The sequence below is a fragment of the Anas acuta genome, chromosome 2 (genome assembly GCF_963932015.1).
Source record: "Anas acuta chromosome 2, bAnaAcu1.1, whole genome shotgun sequence".
Lineage (NCBI taxonomy): Eukaryota > Metazoa > Chordata > Aves > Anseriformes > Anatidae > Anas > Anas acuta.
Window position 1 is genome coordinate 65,757,478 of NC_088980.1, and position 25,316 is coordinate 65,782,793.

Below are 25,316 nucleotides of genomic sequence, written 5' to 3' on the forward strand. Positions count from 1 at the left end.
AAAATATCAGCTGGAATGCAATAGTTCATAAAGGCCCAATGAAAAATTTAAAGTGCTCTTCAGAAACGTACAACTGTATTTTGGAGCACTCTCATTCTCCTTCCTATATTGCAATCCCAACAGTATCTCCAGGGTAGTTCTCATAGATGCATAACTACTATATTAATTAACAAAAGAACAAACAACCAAAATCAAGACAAGGTGCTATTCACAATTTTGTTACACTTCATTTAGAAGCCAGCATTTCAATATTTAGTTTTCTTTACTCTTTTTAAGGGAATGTTTTCTTTGGTTACTCCTCAACTTGGCTTTAGTTGTTTCTCCTGGATTTCTGCAGTATGTGAGCAATTTAATACTATGTTCCTATGCACAATATGATTTTCTTCAAAATATACTGTGTCACAGATTTTCCAGCAGGAGAAATACGGGCAGGTGAATATTAAGTTAACCTGTCAAGATTTTGTATCTCTCTGAATTTAGTTTTCTATCAGAGGAATCTTGAAGACTGAAACATATGTATTGCAAAGCTGTTTTTCAGGATTCTGTTGAGAAAAGCCAATGGTTTGGATATAACTACTCTGGCTCTAACTTCAATATTTTATCAGTTTTGAAATATGGACATGAAGTGCCATATGTTCTACTCAACATAAAGATAAGGTTTCTTCCATACAAGCCTCTACGTCAAACTAAACATGAAGTTGCCTGTTTTCTACATGGTATCATTTTAACTTTGTTCAACTCCATATTCACTTGCAGTCCTTTTGCTAGGGGAAATTATTGCAATAGATTATATACATATATATCAAGCTGCAACAGTAACCCATCTCCCACAAAAAATTGTAAAACAAAACAAAACAAAGAGCAGTAACTCAGTTAAAAATATTTAAAATGCTTTTAGAAAACAGAAGTTTTCTACATATTCCACTCCTTGTATCATCTGTACTGGGTCTTCACCACTGTAAAATGAATAAATTATTGTATTTTCTTTTAAACACCAGTATACGCTCCATCTTATATTCAATATTATCAATGATGTAAAAAATTATTCAAGTGTCAAATGCCAGCCTAATCTGTGAAACTCGAGGAACACATTATCAGTTATGACAAAGCAAAATATATACCTTGAAAAAGAAATAAGAAAATATTTGGTACAGTTCAGATTCATCACATATGATTTAGACTACTTTATGTTTTAAATTACTGCAGCTAGGTGTTCTATTTCAGAGGGAACCACTAGTTACATTGAAATTGCCATTAAAAACATCAAGACTTCCTAAAAAAAATTACACATTTTGAGCACAAACTGCCAAACTAATGAAACAAACCTTCACTTTATTTCAATTGTCTTGCAACAAAAGGTGGAAATTATCTTGATCAAAACTGCAAATGAAGTGGTTTCAGATCCGATACCATTAACTGCTTACAGAACACAGTTTGTTAAATTTTTACATGTGCAAGTGCTGCTGACATTTTACTGAAGCTGGTCTTCTGTAGGTTTTCAAACTTTTACTGCAAGAAAGGAAAACCTAAACATACCTTACTGTGAGGATCAGCAAACATTCTTGTGAAGATTTCACACAGCCTTTTCAATTCAACACGGCTGTCAAAGTGACAAAATACAATAGTCAACTCTGCTGCTACTACTACTGGTACACTAATGCATAGCAATCAGTGAATTCAACAATACTGGATCAAAATCTAGTAAATGAAGTAGAAAAAACACTTTCTCTAAGACAAATAAAAATGTAATGATTTTGTCTAAAATAGACTTTCAACCTAAAAATCTCTCATCAATCTAATTCACATAATAAAACAGAGCAAAGGTCATTTTGAATTCGCACTCCTGACTACTGTAACAGAGAAGGTCATGAAAAAGACATTCTTAGTAGCTAGCCAGTAACAGTTTCTTCTGAATAAATAACCTACTGAATAAGAAGTCTGTCATCACTACTAGATGCAACCACTTTGAAAATCTTCTGTGTTGTAAGAACTCTATTGGTTTTCAATTCCCTTTCTTTAGCTAAGCTTTTTAAACAGATTCCATGCCCTAGTAACCAAGAATGGACACCAGTTTCCTCATTTCTCCCCCATTCTTACTCTCAGACTTCCTGAGAGTAAGATACCCTTCTTCCCCTCTTCCCAACTTTCCACATTCCTCAGAACATTAGCATCCTCTTTTACCTTCCTTGCCTTTCATCAACTTCAAAATAAAGATTTTTCTACTAATACGTTTTCTTACCTTAAAGTTCTCTGGTTCTTTAATAAATTTTGCAGGCCTAGAAGGCCTTCTTTTCTCTCTGACCAGTTGGAGCTAGCACAGCGATTTAGAACTTCAGCCACATCTTCTGTCTGTCTCATATATGTTGGTATGCTTCCATTCCTAGAGCTGTAGGACCTTTCTGAACAGGCACTTGATGCATCACTGTTGGCATCATCATCTGAGTACATCCCGTAAGACTCGTATCTTCTTCGCACAGGCTTCTTCTATTGTTCAGAAAGACCCCACATTAATACTGATTTTCAAAGAAATTATACATATACATTTATCAGCAGGAACACCTACACTTTCAATAATCAGTACAAGCCCTGCACTGACAAATGACTCCAACTGTCCAGCAGTTCAAAGCAAGATAATAAAAACATTTTAACAGGGTAAGGCTTGTGTAGAATTCCAAATACAAAAGCAAAGCAAATGGAAAGAAGACATACATTTGATGAAACGTTCAGCTTAAAGTTTATTTGTGAAAATCCATAAAATTGCATGATAGGATGACAAAAAGGTTGTATTGAAAGTTAGTTATTGAGCTTAACTTTACACATGTAAATGTAAGAATCAGGTCTAAAACCATATTTTCTCATTTTAACTTACTTTTGAATCGAACATGTTAATAGTAAAATTAAACTACTGAAGAAGGAAAATAATTTCTATACCTTAGTCCGCATGTCTCCTAAGAGCTGACAGCAGTAAATTATTGAAAAGAAACAGAAATTGAGAACAGGAAGGTAAGGCACAGCAGCACTGTGACTATTAAACTAGCTGCATTGGAAAACATAATCTTTTGCAAATTTGACTCTGCTCGCCATATCTGATCGGTGTATCATACATTATCAATAAAAAGTTTGCTAAGATTCAATTTCCAGGAAAACATTTCATATCATCCTCTTGTTGTTCACAAAGACTTCTCTGTCAAAATCTTTCTCTTATGCAGTAATATCTGAGCATGAAGACTTGACATGTACAGCCAACTGCTAATCATGAAACTTTCATTTAAACTTTGTATTTCCGTATACTGCTCCATCTCTTTATGTTAAGCATTGATATCTAAAATATTTAAGTTGTCATTGCAACAATAACTACAGAAATAAGTTTTGAAAATGTCCTACACAATTTAATTGTATAATGCAAAGTCCCAAACACTTTAAAAACAAGAACAAGCCAACAAAACTAAACATAAAACAAAGGCCAGAGGAAAAACATACTGTTCATCCTAAAATGAAAAACACAAACCACAGCAAAATAACTCTGCCATTCAAACTCTGAAGTTGAAGCAAGTAGTTAAAAATCCAATCCCATTACGTGTTCAAAGAAGCAGAAGTAATACTAGTCATTTTCCCCTTAATTACCATTTGCACTGGGTTACTTTTGCTGGCTGAATAGCTTAAAGGATACCTCAATACATACTGTTTATGTAAGCTTACTGTCAACAATGCATGTATCCATATATGCATAAGAGAATAAATAAAGGGATAAAAATCACAAGTACCAAAGCAATCCAGAATCTTTGATTTTTATACTGTAGATTATAGCATCCTGACAGATATATTTTAAAAACAGAATTCTGAACAGGGGCTTTAGTCTAAACAAGAGGTACATTTTCATAACCAGTTTTCCGTCTAAATGGAACCAGTTGCACAGGACAACTTGTATATGTAGAGTATTACAGGCAACCAGCCATGATAATACTACAGTAATCTAATTTTGCTCATCTTGATCCTTCCTAGATTCTAGCTAAAACACATATACCTAAACTAATTTTCCTCTAGCACGTCTATAAGCATCATGCTATTCTGCATCCAGGTAATACAAACAAGTTTCTATGAACAGACCTCATTGCTTCCAAGCAAGGCACATTCAAGTCTCAAGAGCAGTCATTAGAATCATGAGTTTCTCCTCAATTTATTACTGATTTCCTACTATATTCTTCATCAAGCTAAATCTGAATAAGCTATGAAACTCCTGAAAGTACTATAGATACTCATCATGTAACATCAACGTGGATAAATCTTACATAGATTTTTCTAATTGTAGCCAGAAACATTAAATATCCCATAGATTTCTTCTTCATTGCACCCTTAAAAAACAACAACAACAAAAAATCTAGACAATCTAGAATGAGTTCCAGTTCGGTAATTAGCATTCTAGATCTCTGCTGAAAATGTTTTTCAAATTCATGCTATCAAAAAGGGTAAACTCCATTGATCAAATACACCGTGACTTGTGGCCATGTCCAAGATTTCACAGATCTCTCTACCTGTGAAGGCACACAAATTTTAAACTAATGTGTCAAGACGACAGTATTAGCCAGGAAATCAACAAACTGGCAGACTATGAACATGACTGAGTTCTTCAGATTCTTTTTCCCTTCAAATTTTCTCTCTAAGTCCAATCATACCTGCCTGCAACACTTACATTCATTAGAGTCTAATTTGTATTTTTTTTCCCCACTGATGTTCCAAATAATCTTTCTATTATAATAGAGCAACAACAAATTCCTTAAAGAATTCTGGAAGCTTTGTAACAGGTACGTATGTATGTATAATGCCATGCAAATAGCAAACAATACACGATAAAAAAGTAGAGAATTCAAAGCATCAATATTTTAAATTATTTGAAGATTTCAGCTTGCTGGTGTCATTATCAGAAAAACAAGATACATGACATGCTTCCACTTAGGCTAACTGGGACAAGGAGGTGAAGAAGGAGCTAAAGAGACCCCTTTAAAAAACAGTAACATTAAGACTGAGAATGACATAACTAGCTTGAAATTCTCAGCAACATTTTGAAAACAGAAACCAAACCTTGTTATGTTATCAGAACAACTTTAAATGGAATTCCAGTGTACTTTTAGCTCTCATCATCCCCAGCTCTGAGAAGCCTACCAACTTCAACATATACAGAAGTTCGTGTAGCTGTTGTGGGATACTGCTTATTAGGGCTTCCTGCACAAGTGGCTTCTTAAGCTACTCCAATAGAACAGCCCAAGACCATTTCCTGCCTGCCATGGAAAAGTCATGTTTCTCAAAAGACTTTTCTAAGACTAGATGGAACAAAAATTTTTGTATGGAATAAAAATTCCAATACTTTGCATCTCTAGCAATTCTGTTTCTTCCCCTCCCTCCTTCCTCACCCCACACACTTAAAGGCAATAAAATAACAAAGTTATTTTGTATGCTTCAGCATACAGACACCAATTATTTTAACAGTGTATCCTACACAAGGTAAGTGCAAGATTCTTACCAAGGCATCTGCTACTGCCTCTTCCACATCAGAACCTGTGTTCAGAACTCGCATAGCACTAACTGATGATGACAATCTACTCGACTGACTAATTCCAAAGCTGGTACCTGTTATAACAACAACAAAAATGAATATATAAACATTTCAGTTAGAATTGGAACACAGAATATTAACACCACATTCACTTAAAAAAAAAAACAACAACAAAAAAAACCCAAGCAGAAGAAAAGCATTTGGTTTATGCTTCTATTAATTATGTATAGGCTAAAATACTAGCTATTTTAATTCTGCACCCCTAAAGATATCAGCAAAATGTATGAATGAAATAAAAACCAAGAGTCATACATGAAGATTCTATTCCAATATCACAGAAGCAAAAACATGACAAGCCAGTGGTTTTAACTAAAATAATCTGGTGCTGGCCGTTTTGGTATTTTTTGTTTGTTGAACATCTTCATTTTGGGTTTTTATTTTCATTTAAAAAGAAAGCAATTACAATAGAGAGGCTACAAAGAATACTGATTAGAAAACTACATGCACAAAGAATGCTCTACAAATACTGAAAAAAAAAAAATGGAAAACTAGAAATCCTGCAAGTAAAAATAAAGTGATTGTTGTTAGGGAAGAAAAGAATTAACATTGGGTCATGGAGGTGGAGAGAAAATCTAGCAGCACATATACATCTATCTGGATTATTAAAACCACAGAACTCAAATTAATGTAAATTATATGCTTTTTAAAACTGAACTATGAACATAACCAAGTGGGTGGGGAAAAAACATCCAGGATGACTGCACAGATGATAGCAAAATGTACTCATCCTTCACCTGTAGCCCCATAAACATCAGGAGTGTAGAGGGCACCAGTGGATCTGGAGTGATGTCTGGAAGCTGCAATAACAGGATCATATAAAACCCTATCTATTACCATGGAATCAAAGTGCTGCAATACTTGCTTAAAAGAATAAAAGAGTATTTTTCAAATATATTCAGCTTTAGAACAAGAAACTGAGCATTACACAGAAGGAAAGAAAGCTTCAGAAAAGTTCTTCAATTACGTAGTACAGATAAATTTATGTGTGTTGGACATTTAATGCATTTTTTAAATGATTCAAAGCAGATCAAAAGTATGTTCAGGTTCAAAGAAAAAAATGTGTAGGTACACACTCACACACACACACTATCAGATTCTTCAGGAATACCTAAAAAGTTCCACTGATATCGTTTTTCCATTGCAGAATTAACTCAATTCTACATGTTCAACTTAGAGAGAGAGAACTCATATATCAAACAATGTAATCCACAATGAGTGACTACCACACAAACTTGCTGGCAGTTGACAATTGGTACTAGCTTGAGTTCTTGCATATGTGCAGATAAGCCAACCTCAGTTAAAAATCACCAATTTGCAGATGAAAGTTAAAATGATTCAATTTTAATTAAAATTTTAAATGTAATGTAATTAACATTTCACATTTGTTTTCTTTTAAGTAAAATGTGAAATTGAAATGTTAGTTAGTATGGCTAGCTGGGGAACTTCATTTTGCAAATAACACTTTATAGAGTACTTGGTTCTTTAAAACATACATCTCAGCATGGAAAAGGAGACAGGACAGAGCATATAAAAACAAATGCATCAAGACCGATAGAGTTTGAAGTACAAGCAACAATGGGATAAACCTTTCCCTTATTTTCCCATCAACAAGCTCTGAAAATAAAAGGTACAATTAAAAAATAATAAGCAAATAATTCAAGATGATCTTGTCTCCATACGCATTTGAATTATGCTAGGCAAATTTCTAAGACATTGCTATGAAGCACTACTGGATCAAATTATCTCTTTCCAAAGAAAATTTTCAAGAATACTCTTTGTACCTCTCAAACACCAGAAACCGTGGAAGTATTTACTTTTAAATTTTATTTTAAGATGAACCAATAATAGGACTCAAAATAACAGTTTATTTCTTGACTACAATATCGAATTTTTACTGGCCTGGTGTTTAATATCTGCCAGATGTACGAGAAAACTGGTACTTCCATATAAATTACCAATCCCTTGCTTTTCACGAGTGGCTGTTATCTCTCACTTTGTAGTCCTATATTAAGATGTGAGATTATAGAAACACTTCAGACAGAAAAGCAACTAGATAACAATGCTCCAAAGGGCTTAGCATTTCTAATAAAAAAAATTCTGAGAAACAGACAATACAGGTGACATTTCCTCCCCTCCAATTCTACATGCAACTGTTTCCAGCTACAGATACTGAGTTGAATTTGCTTTATGCAACTGTTTCCAGCTACAGATACTGAGTTGAATTTGCTTTATTTCATCTTCTACTTGTACTCTTGAAAATATTTTTTTTCTTTTACAGAAATCAATAATATCCCATAAGATAAAACCAGTCCAACAAAACACTGAATGGAATTTGAAATCCATTAAGTAGATAGAATCATTTGTTCCAGATATAGCTTTTTATTTTATTTTGAGCTCTGAACTCATATAGTTACTCCTTTGTATTCTCTATGTTATCAGACAATTCAACATATTGTATTTGTACAAGTACTTGTTCTGATATCTAACACAAAAATTAAATTCCATCTATAAAAATAAAATCTCAAGTAGCATCCATCCCAATGACCCATTAGCTAACACTATTATGTTTGATACAGATTTATTTATTTATTAACAGTATTTGATCAGAAAAATCTAATGTAAATCAGATGTCACATGCATGAAATTGAATTCAAGCTGTAGGGTAGCAAAAGTAGCAAGGAAAGATCCGTTTCTGTAGTGCATGTGTTCTGCACTACAGTGCAGCAGCTGTGCTTTAGTAAAAGATAGATTTGTTAATGGATCCTGCAAAACATCTACTTTTAATTGAATTTCCCAAATAAATAGCATCTGGGTAAATCAGCATTAGTTCTTGAAACAGCCTTCATTCAATTAACCCATGCTTTTCCAGTGAAACTATGGCTGACAGGAAGCATGCTGCCTTTACATACAGATATCCAATGCTAATTAAGAGGACAGTCAGGTGCTTAAATTTGAGATAAAAACCTAAGATTCACTTGTTTCAGAATAAACTTAAAGACTGGAATCGTTACACCCTAAACCGCAAACTTCACTTGAAAAAAAGGATTCATATTTAAGATTAAATGAAAGGTAACATCAATAAGAAAAAAGATCAGTTTCGGAAACAGAGTTCTGTATTACTGAAACAATAAAAAAAAAATCTAGCACTTAAAATACTTTCATCAAAAGTTTGCTATGAATTTTGTAGCAACCTGGACAAAAATACATGGAGATGAGAGGTTTCCCTAATCTTCAGTCAGAAGCATGTTAAAACTTTCCCATGCCTATTCATGTTTCAGAAATGGACACCAGCATGACAGGTCTACAAAACCTTTTAAGTATCAGGCCAATAAACTGAAGCACTTAACTGTAAAGAAAACTTTTGCTTACAGCAGCTCTAGGAATGAAGACAAAAAATAGCTATATTGTGTGCATGAATGTTAAAAGTTTTCAAGTCCTCTTTTCTTCCCTATATAACAACATGGTTCAATTACTTAGCACTTTTTCTACTCTGATTAAAAATAGACTGCAGAACTGTACTTTGGTTCATCTGCTTGGATAAGGACTTCACTACTTGCCCTGTTCATTTTTAGGAAACTAAAAGCAGCCTTAGAACACAACTCTTCAACAGAGTGGTCCCTTACCTGCATCACTACATTTACTCACTCTATAAGCAAAATAAAGTGTAATTTTAATTTTTCCCCTACAGAATACTGTGATGATAGTATTGCTAAGACAACATAAAATGAAGCAGATTTTCTTCATATGCACCAAGACAGTTCATTGACTAGGGAGTAGTTTTGAGCATTAACAGATCCTACTTGTTGATGCAGGGAAAGGTGGAAGGTAACAGCCAAATTGTATTCTAGTTGGTCAAGTCCTTTAACTGTATCCAAACAATAAATACTCTAACAAAGAGAAACAATTTCAAAAAACTTTCCAAAAGCAAAAATGACCTTTCAAAAAAAACCTAAGTGCTACAAATCACACATCTTTCCAAGCTCTTTGATTTAAGGTAAGGCTAATACCAGCAAAGCATTTAATTTTGAGGTGTACAACCCATTCACACATCGGTCAATTCTTCATCAAAGTAAATGGTGAGCGAGCCAAAAGAATGGAAAATCATGGTGGCCCATGGAGGCGTGGATTCATTAGGTGCAAATAATGAAGTGCAAAGGCAGCCATGCACAACAAGGGGCTCTTAGTACTTACCAAGGGGTGGAAAAGAGCGGACAGGACTTGTGTCCCTGCTACTTTCACGGCTGGCCTCCCGACTGCACCCCTGACTCACACTAGGCCGAGGAATGCGGCTGCCTCGTGCTAGTATGATTCAGGGTACAGACAAACAGCAGCACAGAAGGGAGAAGACATAAGAAAAGTTGCAGTTTTAATGCAATTCTGTTTTCCAGAAAGATCAAAGATGTATTTCTAAGAAAAGGCACTTATGATTATGTTGCATTTAGGTATTAACTGTTTCCACACACTTTCGTAATTGTGCTAAATTAACATTAAGCATAGCCAGTTCAATTAAACTATTTCTTTGTACAGCTAAAAAAGTGGATTTCCCAACTCTTTACAGAATGGTTGAAACACCTCAAAAAAGTCAGAGTAAATAAGCAATGAAAAATAATCCAATCAACAGTAATGCAAATGAAAACTTCAGCTTTCTTAAGATGAAAAATGTAAAGACATTATAGCTGGGGTAAAAAAAAAAACAAACAAACAAAAAACACAAGATAAAAATAAAGAACAGCAGCTATACCTCTGAAATCAAAAAATGTTTTTCAATAAAGTGTATTAAAGCGCAATCAGGCTATACTGTGAGAGTTAGGAAGCATGACATTAATTTTTGTACCATGAAAGTATATACACATGCACACATATCCAGAGGACACAGAAGTTGTAAAGAAAATCTTTTCAAAATGGTAGCACTTTCATTTAGAGGATGTAATACTTTGGGGAGAGGGAATTAAGAAGAAAGGAGACGAAAGAGAGAAGGAAGAAATTGAGGAGAAAGAGAGTAACTACTGCATTTTGACAGCACAAAACTCTCAGCTTAAATTTTAAAAACTGTCTTGTGTATCAATTACTAGTCTCAGCATCCATGCATGTTTTACGTTTTTGTCTATATGTATTCTAATTTTACCAACTACCCGTAATTAAATGCAAGCTGTAGTTATCTAGCACGTAAAGCAAAAAGGTCTATGAAGAAAACAAGTTATTTATCAATTCTTACCTACTGACAATCGAGAAGGACTAGCTTCTCTACTGCATCCCTGACTTCGTGGGATTTTGCTTCGTTTTTGTGCGGTTGCAGGATTCACTAACACTCTCTGAACCCCTGTGTTCATAGTAGAAAGTGTGGTTGTTGTCAAAACTCTTCCAGGAGATCCAGATCTACTGCCAGCTGAAGGTAAAATGAATGAATGTAAGTAACAGCATAAAAGATAAAAAAACAAACAAACACCCAAGATTTAAAAAAACAAACAAACAAAAACAAAACACACATTAGCAGGGAAGTGGTGGTATACTGAAATGGTCTGACAAAACTTACAAGGTAAAAATGTGAAATATAAAATCCTGGTCCCCCTGGACAAATTCTTATAGCACTACATATAAAGTAGACACAATTATCAATACAAAGAAACATTTGGTGTGGTGTTTAGCACGAGGTATGCTCAAAAAACCACAAACATTATTTTCCATTTTTGTTAATAGTTCCAATGTCCCTGACATGTACATTGGTGTATTTTTATTTTATTTATTTTTTAAGTTGCATGGTCTCACTAATCACATTTTCTATTAAAAAATAAAAAGAACATCTAGAAGGCTAAAGGGAACAACTTTAAACCAGTGACTTCATCATTATTCCAGCTTTTCCAATACCAACAGTACTTTAATAAAAATAGGTATAATTTTCTTAACATATAAGCTTTTCTTCCATGCTTCTTAAAAGCATGTGTTCTTCAAGCACTACTCTTTGAGAAGCTAACTAAAATGTCCCTGAAGACAATTGAAATATTCACGTTGATTTCTGTGGAGGTTACTCCACAAATTCAAAGAAAACTGTTAACTAAGCTAAAACAAGCTAAAAAAATTGATCAAGACATTCTATTTAAGCACTTGTGTTTGTTTTTTTTTTATAGCTTACAGTTTATCAAAATCGTACATTCTGAAGTACTGTAATTATTTACTTCAACATAGCATACCCACTATGAGAAACTGGTCAATGACCCCTAAGTTATCTCCATCCTTTGGTATTTCAGTTGCAGAAAATTTCAGTTCTAAGCCCTAACGAACAATCCATTCTTCTTTGACCAATTTATACAACAAGTTGATATAAATGTACTCATATATCCAGCTGCGGTATTTAAGTCTGACCAAATAGACATATCGAAACGTAATTTTAACCAAAGTTTAATTACATACAAACATTCCATTCAACTTTTAAAAATAATCACATAATCCAACCATATGACTACAGCTACGCTATCAAATCTGTAATTTTAACATGCAACAATCTCAAGTAAATTTCACAGGATACTTCTTATGACGCATGTTTAAAAAAAAAAAAGGTACAAGTTTGTTAAAGCTTAACTATACGGGAAATGAAACAAAATCCCAAACAAAACAAAACATATGCTGGGTGGAAGGGAGAAAACTAGAACAAGATACCATGCATATACTTTCAGATTCATTGTTTGAATTCAAACTCAATGTGGTTATTTAGCAAAACGTCCTTTTCCAAGCTAGGGACCTATTCAGCAGAAACGATAAAGTTTTATACAGCCTGGGAAAATCAAGCATAGCTTCTATCCTGAACAACAACAACAAAAAAAAAATCTATAAAATTGCCATGGTCTGCAAAAGTTAAGGGTCTGGCAGTTTCTTTATGAAACTTGAACTTCAAACTATTATGCCTTCTTCTCGCTCACCAATACTTATCTCTAAACCAATGAAACCATTAGATAAAGTTTCCACTGTCCCAGAGACTTTTAGAAGATTTTCTTTGATAGGTCAGAAACTTGAAAACTTGCTCTTGTCAAAATATGCTGATGGAATGCAAACTTTCATTATTCCACCTTTTGTTTAAAATCTGACTTGCAAAGTGTACCACTACTGCCTACGTAAACCAAATACAGCTGAAACATATGAAAACACATGAAAATAACCTGAAAACATTATTCTAACAACAACTGCATTGGCATACTGTTGTCAATATTACCATCAACAGTGGATCTAAAAAAATTAAAGCTAACTATAAAAAGCACAGCTTCTAAAATGGAATTACAAAATGACAAAACCCTTCCAACCCTACTGCCTTCTAAATAAAAATTGCATCACATTAGATAAGAGCAGCACATGGAAAAAAGCAAGCAAGAATTTCTGCTGAATAGGGTCCTTAAAATGAGATACATAAAACAGGTGATCAAACAATGATTTATACACAAATTCTGTAGACTCTTACCACCAATGGGGTTAGCAGACTGTGATCCTGAACAAGTGTAAAGGCAGGATTAGGGTAGGGGTTTATAATCCATGAAGAGGGAGGGAGCACAGCAGATTTTAAAATGGATGGCAAATGGAAATAAGAAAGCTTTAGTCATTTCAGACAGGAAAAAAAGCTGCAAGGGAGTTATGCTAAAGCAGTGCTTTTAAGTAGCTTCCACAATTGAAGAACTAAGCTCAGATGCTATGTACAAAGCAGATGAAGTAAAGCTGCACAAGCAAATTACAATTCTTCAGCTTTCTAATCAATAACTGGGTAATACTGAAGAATTACATTTCAATTAAACATGAAAATGTAGCCTTCAAGTTACTTTAAAAGAATACTAAGTTGCCAAAGAAGTTCAAAAAATTCAACCGCTGAACAAAAAATACACAACAAGGCCAAAACGTATTTTTAAGACAGACACTAAAAGAGCTGAGTTACAAGTGATGTTGATGACAAAAAAAAAAACCAACTTTCACAATGGCACATCTGAAAAAGACTTGCATATAATTCTGGGTTTTCCTCTCTCATAATTTATTTGATGTCTAAAAGAAAGAATGTTTCCATTCAGAAATTTCATTCTTTTTCTGAATGAAGACTGTAATAAAATTTTAGCATGCCTTGCTGAATTACCTGGCAAGCAAACAGAAAATAGGAAGGAAAAAAATTGAACAATTTTTTCCATGGATAAAGTTAAAATTATGGAATACATATTGTATGCACATTTATTTTCTGCTACAAAAAGTATCTTCTGCAAATCATTCTGATTTGCAAGTCTTTCACTTAACGACCTTTGAACAAAAACACGGAATAGTTTTAACCCTAATTTTATATAAGGGTCTGTGTGACAGTAGCTTTTTGTTTGTTTAAGAAATATAAGCTTAAATCTAATATGAAACTGTTCTCCTACTATAAGTAGAGGAGAAAAAATAATCCCGTGTGTGTGTATGGAACCATCATGAATCTTGCTCCCCAAAATGCTGTTAAATTTTTCATTTACATAAAGAAGCAACACCCAAACAGCAGGTATAAGCAGGTATACGGTGCCTGACAATTCTCCTCACCTGTCCGTTTGTATTTGCCCTGTTTATCTTCCTTAAAACATCTCAGAATTTTGTTCTCCCCCACTTACAGGTTATAATGAGCTAAACTGAAGGCATCCGTTCTGAACAGAAGCAGTAACAAAATGGTCTGAATTAAAAGAGCTCTATTCATATATTTAACTTTACACATCATCACCTACGTAGACACACACACACCTAGTTATTTCAATATCAATTCAGCTTATCTCTTTAGACACTGATACTGTGGAAAAATGAATTTTCTTAAAAAAAAAAAAAAAAAAAAAAAGGAAAGCTTCAGGTTGCTTCCCTGATCAAAAGTTAGTTTAATGTGACACGACATTTAAATAGTAACCTAAAACTTCTCATATAATAAATGTAACATCTGCCCCCACCAACAGTTTATCAAATACCTTAAGAATTTATCAAATTTCTTCAAACTACAAGTATATTTTCAAAAAGCTTATTTCCCATCTTTCTTAATCCCAACAAAAAGAGCATTGCAGGTATTGCTCACTACTTTTCCTAATGGGATTTAATAAGACTTCCACCCTTCTTGGTCCCTACATTATTAATTCAAATATTCTTCGCTTATGATATGGTTTAGTTATCTTAATAATGAAATCAAACAAGTCTTTCACAACCTTTGTTACAGGTAATAACTAAGTTTTATTTTCAAGCTCTCATCCTACAAACAATTGTGGGATTAGATAACTGTGCAGAAGTTTACTTAAGGAGAATTTCTGTTACTGGAATTTGTTTTGTTGTTTTATACTTAATAGTTCAGATTTTCCGAAAATTTTATTTCACAAAAAATGCAAGCATTGGAGCAGATTTAATCCAACTGTAATTTATGGAAAACGAAGTCTATAATGCAAAACTGAATGGGAAGTACTCTAACATAAACATTTCTGCCATTAAACACAGAATTAAGGGGGTTTATTAAAGTAAAGTTGATATTGTTAGTCATGGCAAAAATAATTACAAAATTCAAAGCCCATATAACTTACTAGCTTTATAACATTTGTCTTGTCAAACTATAGGATTGGTTAATTTACTTAAATTTTATCATTAGTTTCTTTTTCTTTCATTGATTACATTGCATTTCATTTAATTAAAAGATGCTCAATGCATTTCACTAAATGAGATGAAGGAAGTCTGAAAACTACAGGTAGGTTAGTCAGAAGACATCTGCTGCAGACATCAGATAACATGAACAGATTACTATAGGTCAGCCAGCACCAAAGAATGTGAAGCAGTCGGGTCTTTTTAATTAACAACAGACTGCTCAACTAGATCAGAAATTTTGCATTTGGTTTGGTTTCTAAGCACACACAGAAAACTGTTGTGGATCAGCTGATGTACAATATGGTGTTTGTATCAAACTTCTGATTTCAATGCAAGCTAAAGAATCGATTATGAAGTCAGGGTTTAGTGTTTTTTACTCCAAAGAATAATTAAATATAGGTAATCTCTGCAATACCAAAAATGAGTATACACCCAAGAGCTAGAGCCTAGCCTAAAATAAAAACTGGCATTTCTGGCTGAATAAGTAAGACTTTTTGAAAAATGAAAGATTAGGTTTTAAAGCTAACATTGAAGGCACCATTCAGCCTACCCAATTTTCTGTATTACTTGTCGATGTAGAATATGTAACTGACACAGATGTTTACTGGTATTGTGCGTTGGGTGGCAGGGGGGTGGGGAGGAGGGAAGAATGTTGAGAAGTTATAATTGAGGACAGAGTTTCGTTTCCTGTTACTTTATCTAATTGAACTGGCAAACTAAGACCTAGCCTAGTATTTTGCCCAGAGAAAAACAACATGAATCAGAAAAGCATGCAAATACCACTGACCCAAAACACTGAAAAAATACCTTCATTTTTCTCTGGCGATGAAGAACCTAAGGCATAGAACAACAACTCAGTATGTAGCTTTTTTTTTGTTTTGTTTTTTTTAAACTTTGAATGTAGCCATTGGTCAATGAATATATGCTTAAGCATTTGGCCTCTTTATCAAATATATCTGAGAAACAGAAAATACATACGCTGAGACTGAGAGACCACTTTGGTTCTACTCCGTCCTCTGGAATCTGTTTTAGAGTTTCCAATACCAACAGACGGTGTTGAAAGCTTTGTTCGTACACGACCTATAAAATAAAATTTGCATTAAATGAGTTTTTCCACAGCAATGTAGAAAGCAAAGCATTGGTAGCATTTACTAATATTTTCTTATGTTTCTGTACATAAAAACAAAGCACAACATAACTGGTGAAAGTTCACTTGGGATAATTAGTAGATATTTGAACACCTTGAAAGACTTCAGAGTTGAGGGATCAAAATACTTCTAATGCTACATGCTTCAGTAAACAATTTACACATTACCATTTAAACGTGCTGAATTAGATCTCGATTCCTGTATAAATACGTTGATTACATTATAAAAAGGGAAAAGCGTGAAATACAATAGGCAATATATCCACTAATGTAGCAGATACAGTCTTCTCATGATTACTTTTGGCTGTAATTCTACTTTTGCTATCATCAACCACAAAATGAATCTTGATCATCTGTCAAGATTCATTTGATATCTGTCAAATAGGGTTCTCAGGCTTCTTCTTAGCTTCAGTATTCTTTTTATAAACCTGAATACTAGCTTTCCTATTACTGGGGATTCTACTGTCTTCTTGGCTTTGGTCATAGTGACTTCTGCTGGATTTTCCAATCCATTTGTTTACAGCAATTTGCAAAGTCTAAGTACATTTAAGTACATATAAGTGTCAGCATGATATAAAGAATACTACTCCTCTCAACAGATAGAAGAGCTGAGGAAGAACAACTAAAACAAAGAATTCACTTCTCTCCAGTATGCCAAACGATCTTATCTCAGGGTTAAATCTTTCTGCATTTTTAGCCATATTCCACTATGTTTAGTGAGTCTGGTGGAATTAACAAGGTTAGGAAGACCCTTGTTGGATGAGTTATATGAGTTATAAGAAACCAAAGGATTATTCATAAAAAAAAAAAGGAAAAAAAACACCTAGTAGAGATCTGTACTGTTTCCTATGCCAACCTCTCAAACAGTAAAAAAAAAACAAACAAAAAGAAAACAAACACACAATGCTAACCATACTTCTTCAAAGTTTCATAAATGAAACCCAAAAAGCTTGTGCAAAATGGATCTAGCTCAGCAAGTAATCCACTTTTACAAACGGCATAATTAAAATGTTTTCTAGACACAGAGAGTCAATGTTTGACCCATAATAATTAGGTTGACAGACTGTTATTTAGTTCTAGCCTCTTTAAGCTTTCCACACCAGAATTTGGAGACCAACCAAGTTAATAATATTCATCCAAGTAGAGGGAATAGCCATAGATGAGAGTCTATAAGAAGAGAATCAGGATAAAGGAGGTTATTCACTAAACTACTAGAAAACAATCTGTTAGCAAGACTAGTTAAACGAACTAGTCCAAACTCTACTAGTTATCCCCATGCAATGGTAATGTTTTCCCACGAAATGCTGAGACTGCAAGGCATGTAACTTTGTTCAGAATTTGGCCCAAAAACATGGGAATACAGAGTGCCACTATTTCACTGCTATGTGAAATTACCAATTGTAACCCGGTTCAATTTCAAAGTAAAAACAACAATTTTTGCATTTGTAAGGCAAAAGAGTTCACTCACATTGAATCTCTCCATCCATTCACTAATGACAGGTTTAAACATTAACAGCACATTGAAAATTAATTACCAAGTCTCTACGAAATGAGGAATAGCAGCACTTGCTTCCCAGAGCATAAGCACATTTGATGAATTTTTGTGACAGAATTTGCTTAAAAAAAAAATAAAGACCTATAAAGCTCCTATATTTTCACACTGAAAATGTTAAGCAATTACACTTCTATTGCAGATGAGTACTTCAGAATTAAAATAAAAGCAAAAGAATTTTTAAAATACTATGACAACCAAGTATTAGATGCATAAGCTATCTGAAGTTATGAATCTCCACAAAGCCCCAGAAAGACCACATTCTACTTTCAAAGCTTAATTTGTATCAATGGAAATATGAAGCTGAAAATATTAGCTGTTCTAACAAAATATTTTCTTACCATCTTCAGAAGCTGTTCCTAAACAGAAAAAAAAATAATAAAATACATGATATTCAAAACAGTACTGTGTCTTCAATTCCTTTTTTGAGATTAATGTCATGAATCTGGAGAAATTTTATCAAGTCAGGAAGAACTCCAGAGCTTGTGTTGCAACTCCATTATTGAACTGAAGCAGAATTATCAAGAAACATCCATACTACACTTTTAGTGTTTTACAGTAAGTTAATACATAGCACCACCTTCCAAATTTGTCACAAAAACATGGGAAACAAAAATAGGGGGAAAAAAAACAAAGCCAATTAAATGAGATCCTGATCAAAACAGACATTACAAATATTCTAGTACCAGCTCTTTTGAAAAAATAAGACATACTGTTTTAAATCATCTCTGAGAAAAACACCAAAAGAACAGCGTTTCCCACACTGGACAGTGATATTTCAATAAAAAGTGAAGGAGTATTACTATGAATTAATTCTGTGACTATTCTAAAAATCTACATATATGACATCAAGTTTTGCCCAGAGAAGTGATTAGATATAAACTGAGCATGCTGTAACCAGATCACACTTGAAGAAGTATGCCATGTTTAACAAGGGTAGAGTGACAAAATGAGCCAGACAAATCTGACATCAGTACATATGAATTTATGAGAAACTATCTGAACTCTAAGGTCTCTTGAAATAGATCTGCTTATTATGAAAAATGTATATACACTATCAGTGATAAAAATGGATTAAAAATCAAAAGGGTAATCCCATTTTTGGGAATTCTATACTGCTCTTGCCTTTTAGGAGAACTCTAATGATTAATACCTTCTGCTATCTTGAATCTTCCTAGCACTGACTTACTCATATTATAGTATCCTTGAGCCACTCCCTCTAAAATGTTGCTTGGTGTAAATTTTGATCCTTCTTCACAAAATCAGTTACAGAAATATTTATGCAGGTGATCCTCAGTTTTCCCAAATCAAATTTGTTTGTCTGCCTTAAGAAACAAAACAAAACAAAAACTAACCAAACAAAACCAACAACAACCACCAAAAAATAACATTCTTCTACAGCTGCATCTTGGAAAACTGTTCTCAGCAACACCTAAGCCAGACTAACAGAGCTAGCTTGTCCTAGAAGGGGTAGTTCTGCTTCTCCTTTCTCTATCTTTTTGCCTGGTTTAGACAGCTGACAGCTGAAAGATCACTGTCAGTTCCAAGAGCTAAAAGAAAAAAAAACAAAAAACAAAAAAAAAAAAACCAACAACAACAAAAAACACAGCAAAATGTACTATTCATTTCTGCTTTATGTAATGAGTTTTCCAGGGTTTGTTCAGCTCCAGTGGTTCATAACAGAGTATTACGAAGAACTAGTGAAAGATTAGTGGCAGAAGGAAAAACAATTATTTCTTGCAGGTTAGATCAGATCATAAACCACAGTTTAAGAGTCAAGGTGTGTTCATTTTGTCTTGCATGTCATCTCTACAGATTATCCTACAGAAAAAAAAATGTTGCTCTGATCAACTGCGTAGCACTTTCCCTACTTCTAAACAGATGTGTGGGACACCTGCCACTAGGTGTGACTACTGGTCTCAATAAAAGAAAAAGCCTATACACGTGTCCATCAGAAATTTTACTCCTGGTGAAAATGTGCAAAAACTAATAAAAGTAAATAAACATTTGGCACAGACAGCCTAAATCTAATGCAATACAAGGAAATCTGATATGGAAGTAAGTGAGAAAGACACTACTAAATCTAATGCAATACAATGAAATCTGATATGGAAGCAAGTGAGAAAGACACTACAACACTGCATGAGAAAAATCATATCTTATTAAAGTATGCTGGCCATTTGCAATACTCCTAAATGGTTAAAATTCTTTCCCAACGTAGCTCTTGAAACTGAAGATCTGCACTTTCATATCGCTTGGGATTCAGGGTTTTCAGAGGTCTACCTTCCTACTGTTTTCATTTCTATGCGTATTTTGTACAATTATTTCCTCAGGAGACTCAGTAATCTAAGAAAAGGAAAACAATACCTGCCTTGCTTCCAGTAAATTGCTCGTTCTTCAAAGCATATATTGTTAAAATAACATATGCCAAAAATTATGAATTAATTAGCAAACATAGTTGACTTATAAAGTGTTCCCCAGCAATAAATTACAATCAGAATTATCAAGCCTCAAGCTGGGACTCTGTCACTTCATTATATGGAAAGTAATACTTGCACACACCTGAAATAGTACAATGAGCGCTATAAGAAACCTGATTCTCTGTGGTTTTGCAGTTAGGATAAAAACATATGCCAACTCCTTCCATGAGTTTTAAGAAAGTTAGCACTCAAGTTTACCTGGAATACTTGGTAAACAATTTAAACAGGTAGTTCCTCTTAATAAACTATTACTGAATAGAATTACATAGGATTATATGACTTACAGATACTTAAAATTATGTGGTTAAAACAGATTCTGATGGAGTATTTTTAAAAGTAAGATTTTACTTTTATTTTAAAAGCACATAATTATCTGCCTCTTCTGCTGTTCTGCCAAGAAGTCAAAAAAAAAAAAAAAGACTTTAAAGGTGAAGCTATGGAAGAACGTAATGAAACTAGAGCTAGTTAAGGCATTTATTCATTACAGAATTGATCCGTAATTAACAGAGCTTTTATTTATTTTTTTTAAATGGGAGTAATATCCAATTTCTGATAAAGTTTCTGTTGCTTATACAGATCGTTCAAAACAACAAATACATATATACAACATACATATTAAGACAAAGATTGCATAGGCATTAGTGAAATACTACAGTATTTGTTAATCAACAGACATGCAGTAAACATCAAATATTTCACATAAAAGACACTAAAATAATTAATAGAATTAGAAGGCAGACTAAATAATTTCTTACCATCCATCTTGTCAGAAGTATCCTCTTTGTTGAAAAAGTAGGCAAAGAAACACGGAAAACTTAGTGTGTTAGAATAAAGGTGTTCACAGCAGAGTCATAAAATATTAATTAAGGAAAATACATTAATATTAAATCAGCAGACATGTCTATCTAATTTGTGCATGTATAAGCTAACTTAAGTAAAATCGGTTTCCCTCAGCCCAAGGTATTACAGAATGGGGTAAAAGTACCCTGCAAGGGATACTGAATCTTCTCTGTATTACCCAGATTTGAGCAAGCCCTTATATTAAGATATTAATCAACTGTTTCTTGCTTGGTGTTCAACAGCTACTGAAATATCAATATACGTTTATGCCATTACAGAACTACAATATTTTGATTTTCTACAAATCTTGGTACTTCACATGAAGTCCCTTCATTGGGTAAGGGGCAGAACAGCAATGAACATCACAATAAAGACAAAGGCAAAATGGGAGAAAGTTCCACTCTAGTTTAAAGCATTAAAGATTTACCAGTTCAGTGGGAGTGCAGTGCATACTCTGACAGTAAAAATCAGAATTAAAATATTTAATGTGAGATACACAATTATGGCTCAAGTCTCCTTAAAAAGGACATTAATAATTGACTAGCTTTGCTATCCTTAACATTCAGAATATCTAAAGTAGAGAATGTCCTCCTGCTTCTAGAACAGGTCTTAAACAACAACAACAAAATAAAAACTACAAGAGCATACAGATACAAATAAGAATTACTCTATTAATAATAAAGTGGGAAGGGGTAAATGGAGACAATTGCAATTATGCTTATGAACTCGTTGTCTGAGGCTCTACAATTTTCAGTGGTTTAATCAACAGGTAGATGTTTCTCTTTAAATAAGCATGAGAACGTGTCAGGATGAAATTGAAAAGTACTCCTTTTGCGTGGTTCTAAATAAACCTTTGTCTCCTTCACTATTACTACCCTCATACCATCCATAATAGGATTTAACTTTTCTTCTTTCTATTGCTAGTATCACATTATGTTATCACTTCAATTCAACACTGTATTCTTTTCTACATCTTTCCGGACTACATCTGCCAGAAAGACAAATCTTTCCAGCTATTCAAATCCGTCAAGAAAAAGCTGACTTGGACTTACTGCCCATGTATTCACCACTCCCCATCTACAAACCACAACAAGAATATGCTGTTTCTTTATCTCAATTATTTCCCTGAATAACACCACCACCATTTACTTCCTTGAAAACCTCTGTGCTTTTCTCAACCCCTGCTTCTGAAATTATTGGCATAAACCACACATTGCCTAGGACACTATGAAAAAACAAACAACAACAAAAAATATTCTAAGAGCTAAATTTCTGTGAAACTTCTAAGAATGAAGCAGTCCCTGTTTTCTGCTTGACATTTCTCCATCCTACTCTTCCTTCTGCTACTATGTTCCTTGTCACTTATATTTTCCCATGATAAGTCAACTTCAGCTTCATCTATGACTCAGCATACATTCTGTTGCACTCCAAAACAAACTAAGCAACACTCTCAACTTGAAGAATAATCATCCCACCTATTTCCGACTTTTAGAGATTACGTTGGGAGGAACTGAGAATTCCCTCAAGTGATAACGACAACAAGCCTATCTCCTCCACCAAGCAAACTGAGCAGCCTAACTTTGATGTCCGTCTTCTTCCCAGCAGGTTCTGATTCACACCGTGGGCACTAGAGGGAGCCCACACTCCTATGTTAAAGGCCTGTTTTAAGGAGACTATTCAGCAGCACTGCCAATACTCAAAACTTGGTCCTAAAATCAGTGAAGTTTAGACCACTTCAAGTAGGAATCGATGACAAAACAATCAACGTTGGGAGGAGTATAGAAGTGTTGTCAGGGCCTGCAGGGATGCGACAATGAAGGCTAAAACCCACCTAGAGATGAGGCTTACAAAAGAGATAAAAGATAATAAGAAGTTTTTTTTTTTTTAAAGTATGTAAACAGTAAAAGGAAGACTAGGGATAATGTGGGTCCCTTGCTGAACGAGGGGGGTCTCCAGGCAACGGGAGACACCAAGAAGGCAGAGATACCGAATGCTTTCTTTGCTTCATTCTTTGCTTCAAGGACTCCCCACCGGGACTCCTTGGTCCTGGAGGGAAGAGGAAGAGTCTGGGAAGTGGAAATCTCCCCCCTTGTTGATGAGGGAGTGGTTCAGGAGCATCTGAGTGGGCTCAACGCCCACAAATCCATGGCTCCCGATGGGATGCATCCACGTGTACTAAGGGAGATGGCAGAGGTGATTGCCGAACTGCTCCCTATCATCTCTGAAAGGTCCTGGAGAACAGGAGAGGTGCCTGAAGATTGAAGGATAGCCAATGTCACTCCGGTCTTCAAGAAGGGCAAGAAGGAGGATCCGGGAAACTACAGGCTAGTCAGTCTCACCTCTGTCCATGGAAAGGTATTGGAGCAGCTTGTTCTAGATGCCATCTCCAAGCAATTGGAAGAGAAAAAGGTTATGAGGAGTAGTCAGCATGGATTCACCACGGGGAAGTTGTGCTTGACCAACATCATTGCCTCCTTTGATGGCACCAGCTGGGTAGATGAGGGGAGAGCAGTGGATGTCATCTACCTTGACTTTAGCAAGGCTTTCGATACTGTCTCCCATGACATCCTGATAGCAAAGCTGAGAAAGTGTGGGACAGATGAGCGGACAGCAAGGTGGGTTGAGAACTGGCTGACTAGTCGAGCTCAGAGGGTGGTGATCAGCGGCTCAGAGTCCGGCTGGAGACCTGTGACTAGCGGTGTTCCCCAGGGGTTGGTGCTGGGTCCAGTCTTGTTTGACATCTTCATCGACGACCTTGATGAGGGAATAGTGTCTGCCCTCAGCGAGTACGCCGATGGCACAAAGCTGGGAGGAGTGGCTGACACACCAGAAGGCTGTGCTGCCATTCAGCAAGACCTGGACAGGCTGGAGAGATGGGCAGGAAGAAACCAAACGAGGTTTAATAAGAGCAAGTGTAGAGTCCTGCACCTGGGAAGGAACAACTGCATGTATCAGTACAGGCTGGGGGATGACCTGCTGGAGAGGAGCTCTAAGGAGAAGGACCTGGGGGTCCTGCTGGACGACAGGTTGACCATTAGCCAACAGCATGCCCTCGTGGCCAAGAGGGCCAATGGGATCCTGGCGTGCATTAGAAGGAGCATGGCCAGCAGGTCAAGGGAGGTGATCCTCCCCCCTCTACTCTGCCCTGGTCAGGCCTCACCTGGAGTACTGTGTCCAGTTCTGGGCTCCCCGGTACAAAAAAAGACAGGGATCTCTTGGAAAGAGTCCAGCAGAGGGCCACAAAGATGATATGGGGCCTGGAGCATCCTCCTTATAAGGAAAGGCTGAGAGACCTGGGTCTGTTCAGCCTGGAGAAAAGAAGACTGAGAGGGGATCTCATCAGTGTGTATAAATACCTGAGTTGTGGGGGACAGAGGGATTTGGCCAACCTTTTTTCAGTGGTTTGAAGGGATAGGACAAGGAGTAATGGTCACAAGATAGAGCACAGAAAGTTCCGCACCAACATGCGAAAGAACTTCTTCATGGTGAGAGTGATGGAGCACTGAAACAGGCTGCCCAGGGAGGTTGTGGAGTCTCCTTCTGTGGAGATATACAAGGCCAGTCTGGATGCCTACATGGGCACCCTGCTCTAGGGAACCTGCTTTGGCAGGAGGGTTGGACCCAATGATATTTCAAGGTCCCTTCCAACCCCTTCAATTCTGTGAACTCATTTAAAATAGTTTTTAACTATAATTATAATTAAAGAACACAACCAAAATGAAAAACATAGGTTAAGCGTATACTATCATCTACCAAAACACAACATCAATTGAAAAGTAAAGGTTAAAAATTTTTGAAAAGGTTACATTCAAAAATTTTTGTTTATAATATATATATGAACTCCTCTGCCTCTCCTGTGATCATGCTTGACAATACAGCTATTAGAACTTGCACCCTTGGCAATTTAGCAGGTATACATGTTCAGAAGAAAAACTAGCCAGTTGTTAGTGTTTTGTTTTTTTTTTAAACACTGAACTTCTCCCCTATACTATGGATAGCCTAAAGAAAAACAAAAAACAAAAACAGAAACATAGAATAATAGAATCTCCCGAGTTGGAAGGGACTCAGTAATCCTTGTGAGTCTAA

General features: G+C 35.2%; 1 protein-coding gene across 50 annotated transcripts in view; it reads right to left on the reverse strand.

Annotated features, from left to right (window-relative positions):
* The window catches only part of CLASP2 (cytoplasmic linker associated protein 2), a 138,647-nt gene that overhangs the window by 30,370 nt on the left and 82,961 nt on the right, over window positions 1-25,316 (reverse strand). For 7 of the 50 annotated variants that reach the window (XM_068670576.1, XM_068670582.1, XM_068670575.1 and 4 more), the window contains 12 exons: window positions 21,146-21,169; window positions 18,252-18,269; window positions 16,190-16,291; window positions 16,019-16,045; window positions 13,059-13,085; window positions 10,827-10,997; window positions 9,803-9,910; window positions 6,346-6,408; window positions 5,519-5,625; window positions 2,932-2,955; window positions 2,240-2,484; window positions 1,537-1,600 (listed from right to left, as the gene is read on the reverse strand). In XM_068670576.1, the coding sequence (XP_068526677.1) occupies window positions 1,537-1,600; window positions 2,240-2,484; window positions 2,932-2,955; window positions 5,519-5,625; window positions 6,346-6,408; window positions 9,803-9,910; window positions 10,827-10,997; window positions 13,059-13,085; window positions 16,019-16,045; window positions 16,190-16,291; window positions 18,252-18,269; window positions 21,146-21,169 (980 nt within the window). The remainder of the gene's footprint in view (window positions 1-1,536; window positions 1,601-2,239; window positions 2,485-2,931; window positions 2,956-5,518; window positions 5,626-6,345; window positions 6,409-9,802; window positions 9,911-10,826; window positions 10,998-13,058; window positions 13,086-16,018; window positions 16,046-16,189; window positions 16,292-18,251; window positions 18,270-21,145; window positions 21,170-25,316) is intronic. The other 43 variants (XM_068670591.1, XM_068670583.1, XM_068670608.1 and 40 more) reach the window with 19 other exon arrangements.